The sequence below is a fragment of the Meleagris gallopavo genome, chromosome 6 (genome assembly GCF_905368555.1).
Source record: "Meleagris gallopavo chromosome 6, MGAL_WU_HG_1.1, whole genome shotgun sequence".
In the NCBI taxonomy this organism is placed as follows: domain Eukaryota; kingdom Metazoa; phylum Chordata; class Aves; order Galliformes; family Phasianidae; genus Meleagris; species Meleagris gallopavo.
The window spans coordinates 23,397,626-23,413,331 of record NC_139409.1 but is presented as its reverse complement, the minus strand read 5'-3'; the positions used below and the strand labels follow the sequence as shown (position 1 = coordinate 23,413,331).

Genomic DNA, 15,706 nt, shown 5'->3' with positions numbered 1-15,706 from the left:
TTCAACTGACAGTGACAATATGAATTCTTGTTACTTACTGTTCATTACTTTACCTTGTAAAATCCAGTAAACATCACTACTTTTTGCTAATTTTTCCAAAAGAGGTGCAATTGAAGTGATATTGATTTTATATTGTGTGAGGGCTTCATTGCTGCCATTGTGAATCTTGATTGACCACTAGAGAATAAAATAAAAAGATTCAGAACCTGTATGACTCCCAGTAGCTAAATCTACACAGCTAAAATACCTGCAGTACTTTTACATACATTTTAAGAAGTATGTTTCATTCAGTAGGAGCAGAGACATTCTAGCCTCAATCAGATTCCTAAAGCCTAATGAATTTATGTGGATCTCCTATAATGGCAGAACACCTGAATTGTCTCTGAACTAAACTGCTTTTAAACCAAGTAGTGTGTATCATGCAGCTGTAACAAAATATACCTGATGCTTAAGAATTAACTACTTGCTATAAGCAGGAATTTCACAGAGAGAATATTTTTATTATAAACTGAGATTAACAGTTTATCTCGTAACCAACTTGAAAGAATAAAAATTACCCTACTAGAACTTCCTCCTTTACTTACATGCCACATACATGCATAACTTACCGTGGCAGCTCCTGCTACAATTATATGAGGTTTTGTCACAGAACCCTATGAGACAAAGTAGAAAGAAATTAGTTTTAAAATATTCAGAAATCATAGTTATCATTTGATGTACTAATCAAGTTAACTAAGACTTCCATTTGAAATAACAGTTGCTCAAAATTGTCCATCATTTAATGGTTACATAACAACAGACTGCAGATATATCACAAATATCAATTTTCATGTCATAGAATCTGCAAGAATGAAAGCAGATAAGCACTTACAATCACTGTCAATTTAGCTTGTAAAGAGAACTTAACGTTGCCAAATCAGATGAAAAAGTCTTTCAGTTTCTACTGGGATGAATCAACCTGCTCCTAGAAAGCAGGTGTTTGGTTTTGTTTTTTTTCTCCTGGTGAGGCCTTTTTTGGCCCAAGTAAAGGCATCCTTGGCAGACAGTAGATGCTAGTAAGTATATATTCACACACACACTCCCTTTCACTATTTCGATGCCAGATTTCAGACCTCTGCTACATAACTGACTGCATACAGTGCAATATGCTGCAGTTGCTAACCTTTTTGTATTTATAGCCATGTTTATGAAAGGAAGAAGTCAGAATATTTTCCTAAAATAAACAGTTTAAGACTAACCTCAGTCCAAGATTTGATACGCTGCCTCATAGAGCCATTAACTTCTGGATACCACAGGAAATCCTTTAAAAGAAATGTAGATTTAATCTGTAAGCACTAAGACGAGCAGTAGACTAGCAAAACAAAACAAAACAAAACAAACAAAGAAAACTAATTAGCATTAGCCCAAGTGTAAAAGAAAACCACGTAAGCCCAAATGAGATTTCCTTCACAGCAAGACTGATAAGTCTGACATTGCAGTATGGTAGGAAGACCAAACCAAACCCACAAGTTCTCCCCATTAAAATAACAATAACATGTAGTTCAAGAGTCAAGATTTCATCAAGAAACTAACTTTTTAGACTGTGCCAAATGGGATGTCCTCAGGTTTCCCTTCCATGCTATCATGGCTAAAACCAAACTCACATCTTATAACTTGTATATACTGACTTCATTTTTTTCTCAGTTCCCAATTTTTAACAACGGATTTTTTTAAAATCCAAAACTTTAGAGACTAATGTGACTGAAAGCTTGGAATTTTAGTTTTCAAACAAAAAGAAATCCCAACATTTTACATTACCACTTTGTAAATTGTTACCTGCTTAACAGTGTCATGGATGCTAAACGCATCATCTACTACATTTTTTATTTTACATGTCAAGAGCAGCGCCCAACATTCAGCTAGAAAACAATCCACATGTTGGCTAATGCTATTGTATCTCCCAGTTAAGCTCAGACTACCTACTACCCAGTTATTCTGCAGAAGTATCAGAAGGATTGCAAATACACATTAAAGTGAAATTGCAAGGATTACATATGCAAAAATTACTGTAAGGAAACTTCATAATGCAGAAATACTTCCAGCAGTAGGGAGATCTCTTTCACTACTACAGATCTAAAGATTTTGCAGTTCTCTTGGATAATGAAGTACATGGAACGATAGAATCTGTGAGAGTACTCAAAGCTGAAGTCTCTCAAAGTATCTGATACATAATATAATGCATTGAATATACATTCTTATGTAATTTGTTCAAGATTTATAAAGAATGTTGATGCTCTGAAACTACTTTTCACTTTTCAGCACGTGCAGAAGTCTGAAAAAAATCAAACCGACTGCAGTTTGGATTACACTGTGTGAAATTAGATACAAATTATCTTACAATTTAATGCCAGATAAAAACTTACCACTTTAATTGAAGCAGATTTATCTTCAAAAGGGATATTTCCATGCTGCCAAAACAAACAAACCAATAAAAGCAAAGTAAGATAACTTCCAGAAGAAAAAAATTGCTATGCTAACTCACTCTTACCCTAAGGTTTACCTTTAGAACTTTCTTGTATAAAAAAGTCAGTATTCCAATGCAAAATGTTTATATTGTTTTCTTGATAAAACAAACTACTCTCACAGACGGTTATTTTTCCTGGTAGAAGTACATCTGAAATGCTTTCTGTTCACTCTGTTAGAAAGGTCTCATTAAATATTCTCCTAAGTTTTCCCTCCCCAAATGAGAAACCTTTAGATTTTTTTCCCCCCTTTCTTCCACTTCCTTCCCCCTAGCCTTCCTGTTCATTCACCTATCTTCTTTGCACAGACCAAATGAAACAGCTTTAATTAAAGATTTCAAGAAAGGAAGAAACAAAGCCTGGAAGGTATCATTACATTTCTGAGTGAGATTGTGAGAAACTAGAAAGAAAGCAGCCAGAAATCCTTAAGAGCATTTCCAATCCTTTAAACACTAAGACAATGTTAGTTTTGATCCTAATAAAAAGTATATTTATCTTTGATGAACAGATCTGGATTTCATAAATACTTGACAGAAGATACCTCTCAGCTTAAAATTAGTTATAGCACCCTGTCATCTCACTGCTCAATTTAGTCTCGCCTTTAGGAAGCAAATGTGATACAACTAGGAAAAAAAAAGAAAGTTACTCCATCAATTAAATGCCTTGTTTTGACAAGTCTAAGTGACTGCATCCTTTCTGTCAGACAAACTGCTAGCTTGCACTTTTAAACCACAGAAGTACTTATGATGGATCTCATTTGCAGTTGGAAGTGAAGTGTGTCTTTTCCCTCATATACATACATACACCCATGAAGAGTCAGACCTAAGAAGTGTCACATAATAAAGTAAATTGATGGTCTACATCTAATTCCTTTCTTACTGGTTCCATCCAGTAGGCTGCAGTTTACATTCTTCACCTTACAAAAATCTACGTTTCAGCAACAATCAAAAGCATGGTGAGATCAGAAGCTAGTTTTAGTTACACCTTCAGACTCAAGTTAAACCGGGAAACCTGTCATTGGCCAAGGTTTTTTAGGAACAGGTTAGGTCAGCAATCTAACTGACATAGAAGATACCAAATTGCAGAGCATGAATGGAACAACTGTTCCCTCAACAAGAAGCAAGTATGAAACCTAAGAAGCCATGGGAGAAGTCAGCTGCATTTGTTTATTCAGACTGCTGGGAGCTTTCTCTCAGGCTTCCTAGTTCATTTATCAAACTCTCATTACCTTGGTCTAATCTTGCTATTCCTTTTTGTGCTTCTTCTTCCTAGCCCAGCAAGCAGTGCAAAATGACTTCAGAGAAGAGTTATGAAATAAATTGGAAAAGAAGGAAACAGAAATCATCAAAATACACCATCTCACCTTATTTCCTTCTTCCTTGACTTGAGGATTTATGATTTTTATAAATGAATAGAACAGCTGTCGAATTCTAGAATCTCCTAAGAACACAATATGTTTGTCTATGAGGCAACTTTTTGCTTCACTGAAAAACAAAACAGCAACACTCGTTTTACAGGAAATTTATGATATATTAGAGAAAAGTCTTTAGTGAAATCTATAGATCAGTATAGGTAATTGTATGTATTATATCCAGTGCTAAGTAACAGTAAATCTTTTCAGTGTTGAAATAATTAGAAGTTTAGCATAATTTGCATATAAATGAAAGTCAACTCTTCAGCTAATACTGTTACTGGAATGATAAAGTAGGCTTTCCTATTCCACAGTGCTACAAAGAAAGCAGTTTCCAAACTACCTGGTAGCTCCTTGTGACAAGCACCAGTACTGCTACCACATTTATTTGTATTTTAATACAGAGACAGAAATGTGGTAGATGCTACAGTTACATGGAAAATGTTAAGGAAAAAAAAAAAAAATCTCCTGATAGATGTTGCATATATTTCAAAGCCTGGAGAACAGACCACAAAGCAAAAAAAAAAAAAAAAAAAAAAAAAAGATGAGACTGCAATTTCAGCAGCAGACAACAATTAATCTTCTTTCCCAGAAGAAGAACAAAAGAAGGGTTTCCTTACCTGTTTTTATACTTGTGCATCATACAACTATGAGGCTGCCACACTTTTTCTCCAAGAAATCTCCCACTGGACAGAAGATACTCACACGTATCACCATCTTTAAAACAGTAAAATTACGATTAGAAATCAGACACATGGAAATTATTTTCAAAGGTCCACTGCTGTTAAAAAAATGAATCTGATAACATTTCACAGCATTGTAGGGGTTGGAAGGGACCTTTAGAGATCACTGAGTCCAACCCCCCTGCAAAGCAGTCTCTTTACAGCAGGCTGTACAAGTAGATGTCCAGATGGGTCTTGAATATCTCCAGAGAAGGAGACTCCACAAGTTCCCTTGGACAGCCTGTTCCAGTGCTCTGTCTCCCTGACTGATAAGAAGTTCCTTTGCATATTGGTGCAGAACTCCCTATGCTCCAGTTTACGGCTGTTTCCCCTTGTCCTGCCCCCAAAGACCACTGAAAAGATGTTGGCCATGTCCCTTTGACTCCCACGTGTAAGGTATTTACAAACATTAATAAGATTTCCTCTCAGTCTTCTTTTCTCAAGGCTGAACAGACCCAGTTCACTCAGCCTTTCCTCACAGGGGAGATGCTTCAGGCCCTTTATCATTTTTGTGGCCCTCTGCTGCACTCTCTCCAGGAGATCTCTGTCTTTTTTTGTACCGGGGAGCCCAGAACTGGATACAGTACTCCAGGTGAGGCCTGACCAGGGCAGAATAGAGGGGAGGATCACCTCTCCTGACCTGCTGGCTATGTTCCTTAACGCACCCCAGGATTCCATTTGGCATTCTTGGCCACCAGGGCACGCTGCTGGCTCACAGCCAACCTGTCGTCCACCAGGACCCACAGATCCTTCTCCACAGAGCATTTGTGACACAAAAGAATCAAAGCAAACAACAGCATTAACCAAATTTAACTTAACCGTAAAAACATTTTGCATAGGTGTTTACAAATTGTCACGTCACTTACTATACTGTACTTTTCAGCAACATGTTCACAAAACATTAGGGATCTTGTTTCTGCTGTTGGAAAGTTGTGACCTAGAATAGTATATCCACAAGAAGATATTGATCTGCTGTGCTATTTACTATCCAAGAACAAACTAAAAGAATTAAACAATGTACATGGAATTACCAGACACTGCTTCTTGTATAGAATATGAAGCTCAAAATGGGATTTGTGAAAAAATCTTTTTCCATTTCCCTGTTTAAGATGCTGCTGTCACCTTGGAACAGCTGACATTACATGCTGGGTTAATGGACAGAATAATAAATGTTTACTTGAGATTTTACTGATGATTCTGAATTGCACCTACCATTTTCCAGTCCATTAGTTTTACATTAATTAAAATTAATCACTTTGCAAGTGGTGATGTTTCAGGTCACTTTTTCAATTCATATAAATAAAATATCTGATGTGGAATCAGTGACTGATCTTCCAGCAAACACATCTGCTTCTGCTGCCAGAAACTCAGTGCAGCTCCATACTGTGCTGGCAAAGAGCTGCCTGCCAACATTTTTGTCACAGCTGGCAAACAAACAAGAAAATGGTAGTGAATGAAACGGTGAGTACCTGCACTGGTGTGTGCAGAAACCATGTGCCACAAACCCTAGCTAGTGCCTGCTATCGAACTTGGAGTTCAGTAAATCAGCCATGATCTGCTCTTTTCCTCCAGAGAAACCTGCACTAATTTTAGAGAAGGGGCATTTTCTATCAGCTTCCTTTCTGAGCTGCTAGAAGCCACACACGACGAGACAGGCAGGAATTCTATTTCATTATTAAGAAGCAATCTAAAGCCTTATCTCAATCTGTGGATCGGGCAGGACAACAGAGAGTGCTTGGTGTGGTGATGTCTGAGGATGGTCAGAAGGGAACTGACACAGTGCTGCTGACCCTGCTCCAGCTCACAGTCCTCAGAGTGACAGCCCAGTATCTTGGACCCTGAAGTTTTGAATTGAATTATTTTCTACAGCATGCAAAAAAGTACTGCACAAGGCACGAATCCACCCATGCTTCCTGGTGAAAATAGTCCAGTAAAAGTATATTAAGATTAATCTCCCATGAGCTGTTCTCACAGGTGTGCTGAGGAGCACGGAAACGTGGGAGATGGCAACGCTGACACTTCCAGTGCTCCTGCAGGAGTAACTGCAGAGTGAAGGAGGCAGTGCTGCAGGCTTGGCTTCTCAGCATCATGTCACCAAATGACCTCCTCTTCCCTCAACAGTATTATTGTTCTTTATCTCAGTTACTGAAGGTAAAAGGCAATTCCCTTTTGAAGTATCCAGTAAGGGACTTAATAGCCAGCCAACATATATCTCTTACCACAATAGGGCAAATCAGCATTAACAAACACAGGGATGATGGAAATACATCTGTATTTCCTACACAGAACTGGGATTGCAGATCTTTCCAGATAACTCTTCCATTAACACTGGTGACAATCATTTGTGAGCTAATCCCAAGCTGCCTGACACTTCAGAGTCCACCCAGAAAATAAAAAGGGTCTTATCCATGAAGCTGGGAAAATATTATTAATAAAATAAAAACAAAATGCATGTTTAAAGTTGACAGCCAAAGCTCTGAATTAACTCTTACCCCAGAACTCCAGCACACTCTTACTTAGGATTCACCAAGAACATGTCAGATACAGAAGTGCAGACAATGCAGCTCGTGTTTCTTGGAGCAGAACATAAAATTATCTTGGAGAAGGAAGAACTGGCAGCTGAAGACATTATCTGTCCTTCCCTTCCTCCCAGAAACTCCTCCTACTTATTTCCATGAAAATCAGAATGGGAATGTAGAACAGACTGCATCCCACCTGTTACTCCTCGGCTCGTTTATTCAGCCAAATCCAACAATGGTAACAGAATCAATTATTATAATTTGCAACTTAGGCTCCCCATTCCTTCATTTCAAAAAGCAATTGTAATAACCAGGCTCCTTTCCTTTCCTGGAACTTCAACTACTTAGCGCTGCTATTGCATCACGACTACTAAAATAAAAGCTGAAACAACCTGAGGAATTATAACAGTCCTGAAAAGAGAGTCCTGATAAACATCTCTGAGTCATAGCTCCGAATTGAGGTTGCTTCTCCAGGAGCAACACACACAATGCTTCTAGCATGCATGATAAGCTCTGGGTCAGGCAGATTTTGATGCACGAAAAAAAGATGCGTTTAAAATTTAAATAAATTCCTACTTCTGCCATAAAAAACTTCTGCCATGTTTACTAATCATCCCATGGCAACTCAGGAATTCCCTCGAATTCACCACTAACCTCCCAAGCAAACCCTTGAACTCCCACAGCTCTCACCGACACTTCATCAAACCGCAGCACACACGCACCATCCGTGCCAAACTGAGGTGTGGGCTGTCCTCAGGGATTTCCACAAAGGCAGGCTCTCTCACTCCCCTGTTTTTCAACAAGTACAGGTCAGCAGTACCACCTTTTTCTTGCAGCCGGTGCTTGTTTCAGTAGTCAGCACGGTGCCATTTGTGAACAGGACTTCCCAAAGCAGTTTATCAGCGCCTTTCTTCTCCTCTTCCAGCCGTTCCCACTTAACACAACAGCGCTGATCCTGCTGTCAGAACTGCTGCAGCGGTAGCTCAGAACACAGCAAGTGACATGCAAAGCCAGATCCTTGCCTACTTTTTAACTGGGTTGGCACAACTCAGATTTGCTGCTCAGATACCTTTGTTAGAAACCAGAAACTCAAGACAACCACAGTTTCAGTTTTCCTTAATCATGTCAGATGTTTCTGTATACTGGCTTTCAAGTAACGTAATTTCCTTAATTTTCCAATGTATGCACCTACTTAAACCACACCACTTCTAGTAAGTTGCTTAAAAATGAAACTGCTAAAAAAAAAAAAAAAAAAACCAAACTCATGCTGCTTGTGATAGGTGACTTACTGTTATTGTTACAGTTACGGAAACAAAAACCTCAGCTTTGCAGATGATGAAAACATCATGATGCATCAAAGCGACAGAAGAGCAAAGTATGTAAAGGAAAACTCACCACTACGCTCCTTCTGAAACCCATTAATTTGCTGAGAAAGATGAACAGATGGTTACTGGTGGTCAGATCAGCCTGGTACAATTCCCATCCAATATTATCCCAAGTCCAGGGACTTCTTCCGCTGGACATGGTTTCCTCATATTTTACAGAACCTCCAACAAATTTCTTTCTCACCAAATCATGTAATATCGTCCTCATTTTTTTTTTTTTTATCTCTTACAGCATCTTTCTGCAGGAGTTCTCCATATCCACAACTGCTGCCTGCCTCCACTTCACGTACAGCTCCTACCAGCTTTACTTGCACTCCCTGAGTCTTGTACAGATCCCACTTGTATTTATCACAACCTGTAGACCACTATCAATACTTCATAAATCATTTCTTTTCAAGACTGAAGAAATTCATGATCTTTGTTTACCACCTTTTCAGAGTAGAGCACATTCCATGCCTTGAGATCACAACCAAAGCTTCAAAGTTGTGCATTTCATGGCACTCCATCAGAACTGCTTACAAATGAAGAAATCCTCCATCCTACAGAGCATTTATTGAAATTGCATCCCAAACATTAATTGTATTAATTTTAACTGCACAGATAACATTTTAGGGAATGGAGATATGTATTCTCTCCCAGCTCCAGATACTGATTTTCTGACTACCTCCATAAGCAACACAGAAAACTCCTAAAATCCATTAGGAGCATTACTTATACCTGTCTTTTTTTTTTTTTTTAAAGAAAGTAATAGAAGCTTGGAAGGAACAAAACAAACAACAAAAAAAAAGATGGAAACAGCAGCTAAGACAGTAAGCTGGAGGTTACATACAAGATGGTACTTCTGAAAATGCACCTTCTTAACCATTAATGAGATCAACACTAAGAATTTCAAAGAAATGGAAATCCAACCATTCACTACTATTCAAGATTAAAATCTAGATCTGAATGTGATCATTCAATAATAGAGACTCTAAGGATGCAAAAAAAAAAAATTAAATAGAAACTTATTTCCAACAAGCTGTAAGACTGAGTCTTTGAAATATGCTAATTATTGAAATGTGCTGATAACTTTCACTGGTTTTTACTGGATATTATAAAGATATATAGTACAATTAAGAAGCTGTACTAAAACTAAAGACAGCTTAACTTAACTCATTCAAAGTTTTGCAAGAAAATTAGGCAACCCCTAAATATGACAGTCTCCCTGAATATGAATTTAACCTACCCCTACTGCAGCCCAGCATTTTTGCATGGAAGTATAAACTAATGCATGCTTTAGTATCTGAAGAAACTGACTATGGAAAGAACTAATTTCTTGGGTAAGAAACAAACAACCTTCCACAGTGGTTTTATTTATATACTTTTTATTTATATGCAGCTCTCCTTTTCCTCCACATTCTTGTGTATCTATGAAAGAAAGACAGTATCCACACGAATGGGTACTTTGCTGTTCACATGACAGTTTGCCTTTCCTGCTCCCCTCTTCCTTGCAGCGGCCAATGACAGATGCCTGAAAACAGTGTGAAAAAGCACAACAGAGGGCTCCCTCCTCTGGCACAGCCCAATTCCCACCACCCTGCTGCTTTGGGCCATGAGAACCTCACTTCTACCAATGACAGCAGGTTTGCAGACCACACCCAATCTATGCTCTTCCCTCTACAATCCCTGTGTGAGGATTTTATGGCTAAGAGGGAGTCACGAGCTTCACTGACAATAAGCAAGACACAACTCAGATTCACCTTTGCAATATCACAGTAAAATCTTCTGTTTTTCCTTAGTTTGCTGAATGCCAGATGTTTAAGTTCACTGAACAGCTGCAAAATGGTCTCTCAGCAACGTCTGCTTTTGCCTATTCCTAAAACCTTTCTGTCTGCTATAAACACTCCATCTTTCTTTTCCAAACCATTTGTGTGTTTTGAATGCTACCTGCTCAAAGAAGACCAAGCTGGATAGAGCTTCGATTTTCTGAGAAATCCTCAACCTAAAGTGGATCAAAGAAACCAAAAGCTTTAGGTGAAAGATCTTCATGAAAATCTATACTGACTCAATCAACTTCTACAAAGGCCTGTAGACTCCTACCTTTATGTGATCTGTGACTCAACAGCCCCAACAGCTCTCTGATCGTACATCCTATTTATGCACAGAATGCCTTCTTGCTCATTTGCTGTATATGGAAGTCCCTGTTTTCTCAGGCCAGCCTTGCAATCACTCTCTTAAAAAAAACATCACATTTTCCAGCCTCCTTCCATCTAGTTTTGAGATGGATTCCAGCCTCTGGTTGCAGAGCACAACAAGCTCAGTTACTTCATATCTGAGCTCCTCTAGCAGTCAGTAAACACCTCAATGCCTCACAACTTACTGCTCTTCAGTCTGTTAGATTTACTGACGTGTCAGCTGGAGGGTGAATCTGTAAAGGCTCCCTATTCCCTTCCGCATTTCCACAATAGAGTGCTTCATCCCCATCGTCCTGGAGCGCAGGTCACGAGCCTCAGTGCACAACGGCACCACTTGTCCAGCAATACGCAGCCTTTGGATCAACTTCATGGTTTACACACAAAAACACGCTCCATGCTCAAAAGCGAAGCAGAAGGCTTTCCTTCAGTGGCTATCGCTGCTGTTTACAGGGCAACACCGTGCTCGTCCACCAACCACACATAAAAAACAAGCAGCTGCTCATTTTGCTGCACCCACCCAAGGGACTGAATTTTGAGCCAGCAGTTGAACAGAGGGTAAAAAAATAAGAAAAGTATACCAAAGCCTTCCTCCAATTCAGACAGCAATGGCGGTGTCGGCCAGGTGCCGGCTGCCAACCCTCGCGCGACCCGCGCAGCTTCACGCCGTCCCGCACAGCGGCTCGCACACACGCGAACAGGGCCCCGCGCTTCCGCCCGCTCGGACAGCGAACACGGCCTTCCCGCTGAACCCAGCCCGAGCCGCCTCCGGGGGGCCTGGGCGGCCCCGGCCCGGCCCACACGGCTCCCCGGCCGGAGGGCCGTCGGCCGCCCGCGCTCCCTCAGCTCCGCCTCCCGCGGCCCCGCTCACCTCGGTAGCGGCGGGAGGCGGCGTGGCAGGCGGCGAGCAGCAGGACGGCGCCCAGCGCCAGCGCCTTGGCGGTCCTCACGCTGAAGTAATAGTTGATCTCCCGCTTGCCCAGGGTGTAGGCCAGGCCCGCCATCTTGGCTCCTCCATGACAACAGTGCGCGGCGGAGCGGGCGGGCGGGCGCAGCGGGGCAGCACTGGGTCCCCGCAGGCGGCCGAGGCAGCCCCCGCCGCCGGCTGCCACCGTCCCCACCGGCGCGGCGGAGAGCAGCCCGGCCCTCCGCCGCCGGGGCGGAGCTGCCACCTTCCTCCTCCTCCTCGCTCTCCTCCTTCTAGGGCTGCCGGCCGCTGTAGCGCTGGGTTGTTCGTGGAACACCGAAACATCTGGTTGTTGTTTCAACCACCCTCCCGTCTTTCTGTGAGCCAAGAAAGTCATCTTCCGGAAGATCTGCGACTCATTGCATCTGACTCTTCATATCTGACAATGCGTTAAAAATGGAAAAGAGAGCATGATTAAAACTGAAATTAAATTGTCAAAACAAAGCCAGGAAACCTACATGCTGCAAATTCTATTTTCAGGTCTTACCTGAAGAACTTCAGGCACTGTGCAAATGTACAGGATTGGAGTTCTAAGTGTTCTTTGGGCATCTTTTCTGCAGTCAGATACTCTTCTTCGCTTGTTTTCATAATATTTATTGATAAACAGACTTTTGATCCAACCAAAACACAGATTTCAGCCTTAGTCTAAGCAGTATAACTGTGTTAAGTTTACTGGCTATATTGGAAGAGCATTTGAGAAGCTGAGGGCAGAACTCCAAAAGGTAACAAAACAAATGTACGTGTGTTTATAGGTATGTCAGAGGTTTACAACATGCAGGGATAGCCATTCTGTCCCGCAGCCTTCTGAGGGCTGTTTCAGATTGGCCCGTGGATGTCCAGTGGTGCTTCTCACTTGCCCTGAAACACTGAGCCTGCTCTTAAGTGATGCCCCAGAACCCTACTTGTTGTGTTAACGTCTCTGGGATTTTATGTCTCTACTGATGAATACTGATACTATTAAAAGTTAAGTTCCTTAATTAAGTTTAGCCACTTGTGTATACTAAATATCGAAGTGGATGTAAGCAGAATGTCTGCTTTTGCTTCATTGCTCCTTTGGAGAAGTTGTGCAGGTGCTTGACAAGAGATCTTCGTTGTGTTTGGAAGTTCGGCTGCAGTGCCATGAGCTAGGCAGTGGTTTGCACGCATGCAGTTTCTTTTCATATGGGTACCTCCTTGCTTCTTACAAGCTAATGGAATTTGACATCATTGCCTACACCTGAATAATTTACACCACAAACATTATACAGGAAAGGCCTGATACAAGAGGGTAATTAGAGATTACCCATGAAACAGACTCCAGACATGAATTAGCTAGAAGAAGCTTTGCAATTCCCATTAAATACCTACCTTATGTTCCTGTCTGCCGATAAATTTAATATGCTGGAAGTAAACCAGAAGTATGTTAGCTCTCCTGCAATTACACCTCAGTTTTTGTTTTCCAAATGCTCAAGCTTGGCACTGGCTTTCAGCTTGTTCTGGTGGAAGCATCCAGCACAGTAGGTGGGAGGGGAAGGCCTGGAGCAGTCATGGAGAAAAGAGTCAGCACAGCAGCAAGTAATTGATCTGAGGCAGGAGGAGGTGTGAGAGCACTTCGCAAATTGGGTAATGGCTGTGAAGAGTGAACAGCCACAGGAGAGATTTCACATTTCTGTTCTCTGCAGAGAAAGCCCTGGCTTAACTGAATTCATTATGTTGATAAGACACTGTGGTGTTGTGTGTGGTCACTGAAAATAAAACAGCTGAAGATATTACTGTGGTTTTCAACTATGCTATTTCCCCAAAGTGTCAGAAAAATAAAGTGGTCAGGAGAAACGGGGTTCACTGCACGTAGCTCCAGCCACTTACAAGTCTATTTATTTTAAATTCATTATCTGAACTCCTGTAGGACTGGTGGAAGAGAGGCACCAGTTGCTTACTCGTAGATTAGAATGCAGCCGATAGACTCACTGTTAGGTATGGCAATCCTGCCTTGAATTTAGATAATTAAACTGGACAGATGTCATTTATACAGATGTAATTAAAATGAGATAATCCTTATTTTACTGCTTCCTGTTTTGCTTGACTGGTTCAACGTTAATGGGAGGAGAATGCTGTGCTGCAGGTTGTAATGGGTATGCACTTATGAGTCTGCTGATAAGCTCAGTTCCCAGGAGACCTCATTCTCTTGATTCTGCTGATTTCAGCATTGCAGCCAAGTGTAGCTTCTAGAGAGAGCTGCTGTCCTCAGTCAAAGTCACAGGGCAGTCCCAAGACCTGAAGCCTGTAAAAACAGGGACAATGATTATCTATTACTGAGAGCTTATATATATGTGTGTTATCAGTCAGGGCCTTCTCGTGTACTATTTTCCCCTCAGAGTTTTTGCATGCTTATAGGAGTGGAATTACTTTTGCATACATTTATATAACAAGGAATATAGACACCAAAGCTGAAAGACAATGTGTTTAAAATGTACATTTCCTGTGTTATTTTGGGAACATACTGCTTGTGATTTCCTGACTGGATGACCCTCTGTGTTATATGATAGATTAAGTGTTGAATGATCAGTAAGTAGGATCTGCCATACCCCAAGTCATATCAGATCTTAATTTAATTTGTGCATCATTATCAGTTTGCTACCCAGGTACTGTAATTCCAGAAACAAAGCTGTAGTTCCAGCAGATTCCTGGAGAGAATTACGCTGTCAATAGTGCAGGTTTTCCTTCAGGAGCTTTGTATAACCATCAAACAACAACATCAAACATTTTAGTTGTTGAGTGTTCAGCCTCGGAAAGGCAACCAGTTTTTCTGTAAGCATCACATCTCCGTGTGGAAGGCGTATGTGTGGTAACCATCCATTGCAAATATTTAATTATGTTAATGAAAGGAGAGTACAAAGAACAACAAGTTCAGTCAAACAGATTACCGACTCGACTGGCAGGCTCCTGAGATCTTGGAAATTCTATCACAAATTATTGCTTTTACTGATTTCTAAGAATTTCAATATTCCTCAACAGTCTGCACTAAAAGGAAGCTGATATTAAGTAAAGTAGTTTTGAAATCACATGCACAAAGGATATATTTAGCTTTATCACTAAGAGATAAATGCATCTGCAATTCTATAACATGAAGATTACTGTTTTAATTTCACATATCCGTGGATCTGGAATAGAAGTGAATTGGAAGGGTTGGAGGGACGGGAAATAGACAAGATTCAAATGTTTAAGTGTTCTCTCCTCTTCCATTAAGAGAATGCACCTTTCTACACCATGGGATTTAATCACCACACGGCCATGTAGGCTTGAGGTCAGATGGAGACTCTGCACAGCTCATCAATGCAAATCGATTTTTCTTTCAGCTGCTTAGATGCTTGCCCTCAAAGCCTTGTATACGACAATGTAAGGGGTTCAGAATATTCAGTTTTTATCAGTAGGTCGTTAACTAGTAGGTGCCTTTTTTTTCCTGTTTTCTCTTTCTCTCTTTTTTTTTTTTTTTTTTTTGACTCAGGTAAGAAAAAATGACAGCTCCCTGTCAAGAGCCAAATTGTTCTCTTTTTGTCAGTTTCATTTTCTTCTTGTTTTTTTTTTTCCTGGTTGCCTCTTGTGGTCCCATATTTGCCCCCTTAAAATTGAAAATTCTGTATACACATGAGGCAGTCTTTGGAAGCCAATGCAGCTGCTGTCCAAGCTGTGTCATGCTTGAGTAGCATTAGAGCATTTTCTTTTGGCTGCTAACAATGCAGGTGTCATTCTGTAATTACATTCTCTTTAGAACGTAATACATAATTTCCACCTCTATCAGTCTGTAATAATCAATAATAAAAATCATTCATACTGATTGCCATTTACATTCTATACAATACATTAATAGTCTGTGTGATATTGGCCCATTAAAGAAATGCTTAGCTTTGAGTTCCAGGAGTTTCTTCATCACAGTCTCTGTCAGCTCATGGTGTGCAGCCATAATGTATCCAGCTACAGCAGGCACTGCTGTCACAAATGTTAGATCACTGTACTCTGATAAAGGGACAGGTGCCTGTGGGCTGGAGTGGGG

At 40.6% G+C, this 15,706-nt stretch overlaps 1 protein-coding gene across 4 annotated transcripts in view; it reads right to left on the bottom strand.

Annotated features, from left to right (window-relative positions):
- The window catches only part of CASD1 (CAS1 domain sialic acid O acetyltransferase 1), a 35,362-nt gene extending 23,381 nt beyond the window's left edge, over positions 1-11,981 (bottom strand). The window contains exons 1-7 of one of the 4 annotated variants that reach the window (XR_014884239.1): positions 11,581-11,979; positions 4,533-4,629; positions 3,865-3,985; positions 2,403-2,447; positions 1,239-1,301; positions 609-653; positions 54-177 (exon numbers count right to left, since the gene is read on the bottom strand). Coding sequence is in view for 3 of the 4 variants with exons in the window: in XM_085227464.1 (XP_085083590.1) it covers positions 54-177; positions 609-653; positions 1,239-1,301; positions 2,403-2,447; positions 3,865-3,985; positions 4,533-4,629; positions 11,581-11,713 (628 nt within the window). In the remaining variant the exon portion in view is untranslated. Of the gene's footprint in view, positions 1-53; positions 178-608; positions 654-1,238; positions 1,352-2,402; positions 2,448-3,864; positions 3,986-4,532; positions 4,630-11,580 lie in introns of those variants that run through there. The other 3 variants (XM_085227464.1, XM_085227463.1, XM_085227465.1) reach the window with 3 other exon arrangements.
- Positions 11,982-15,706: the final 3,725 nt, after the last annotated feature.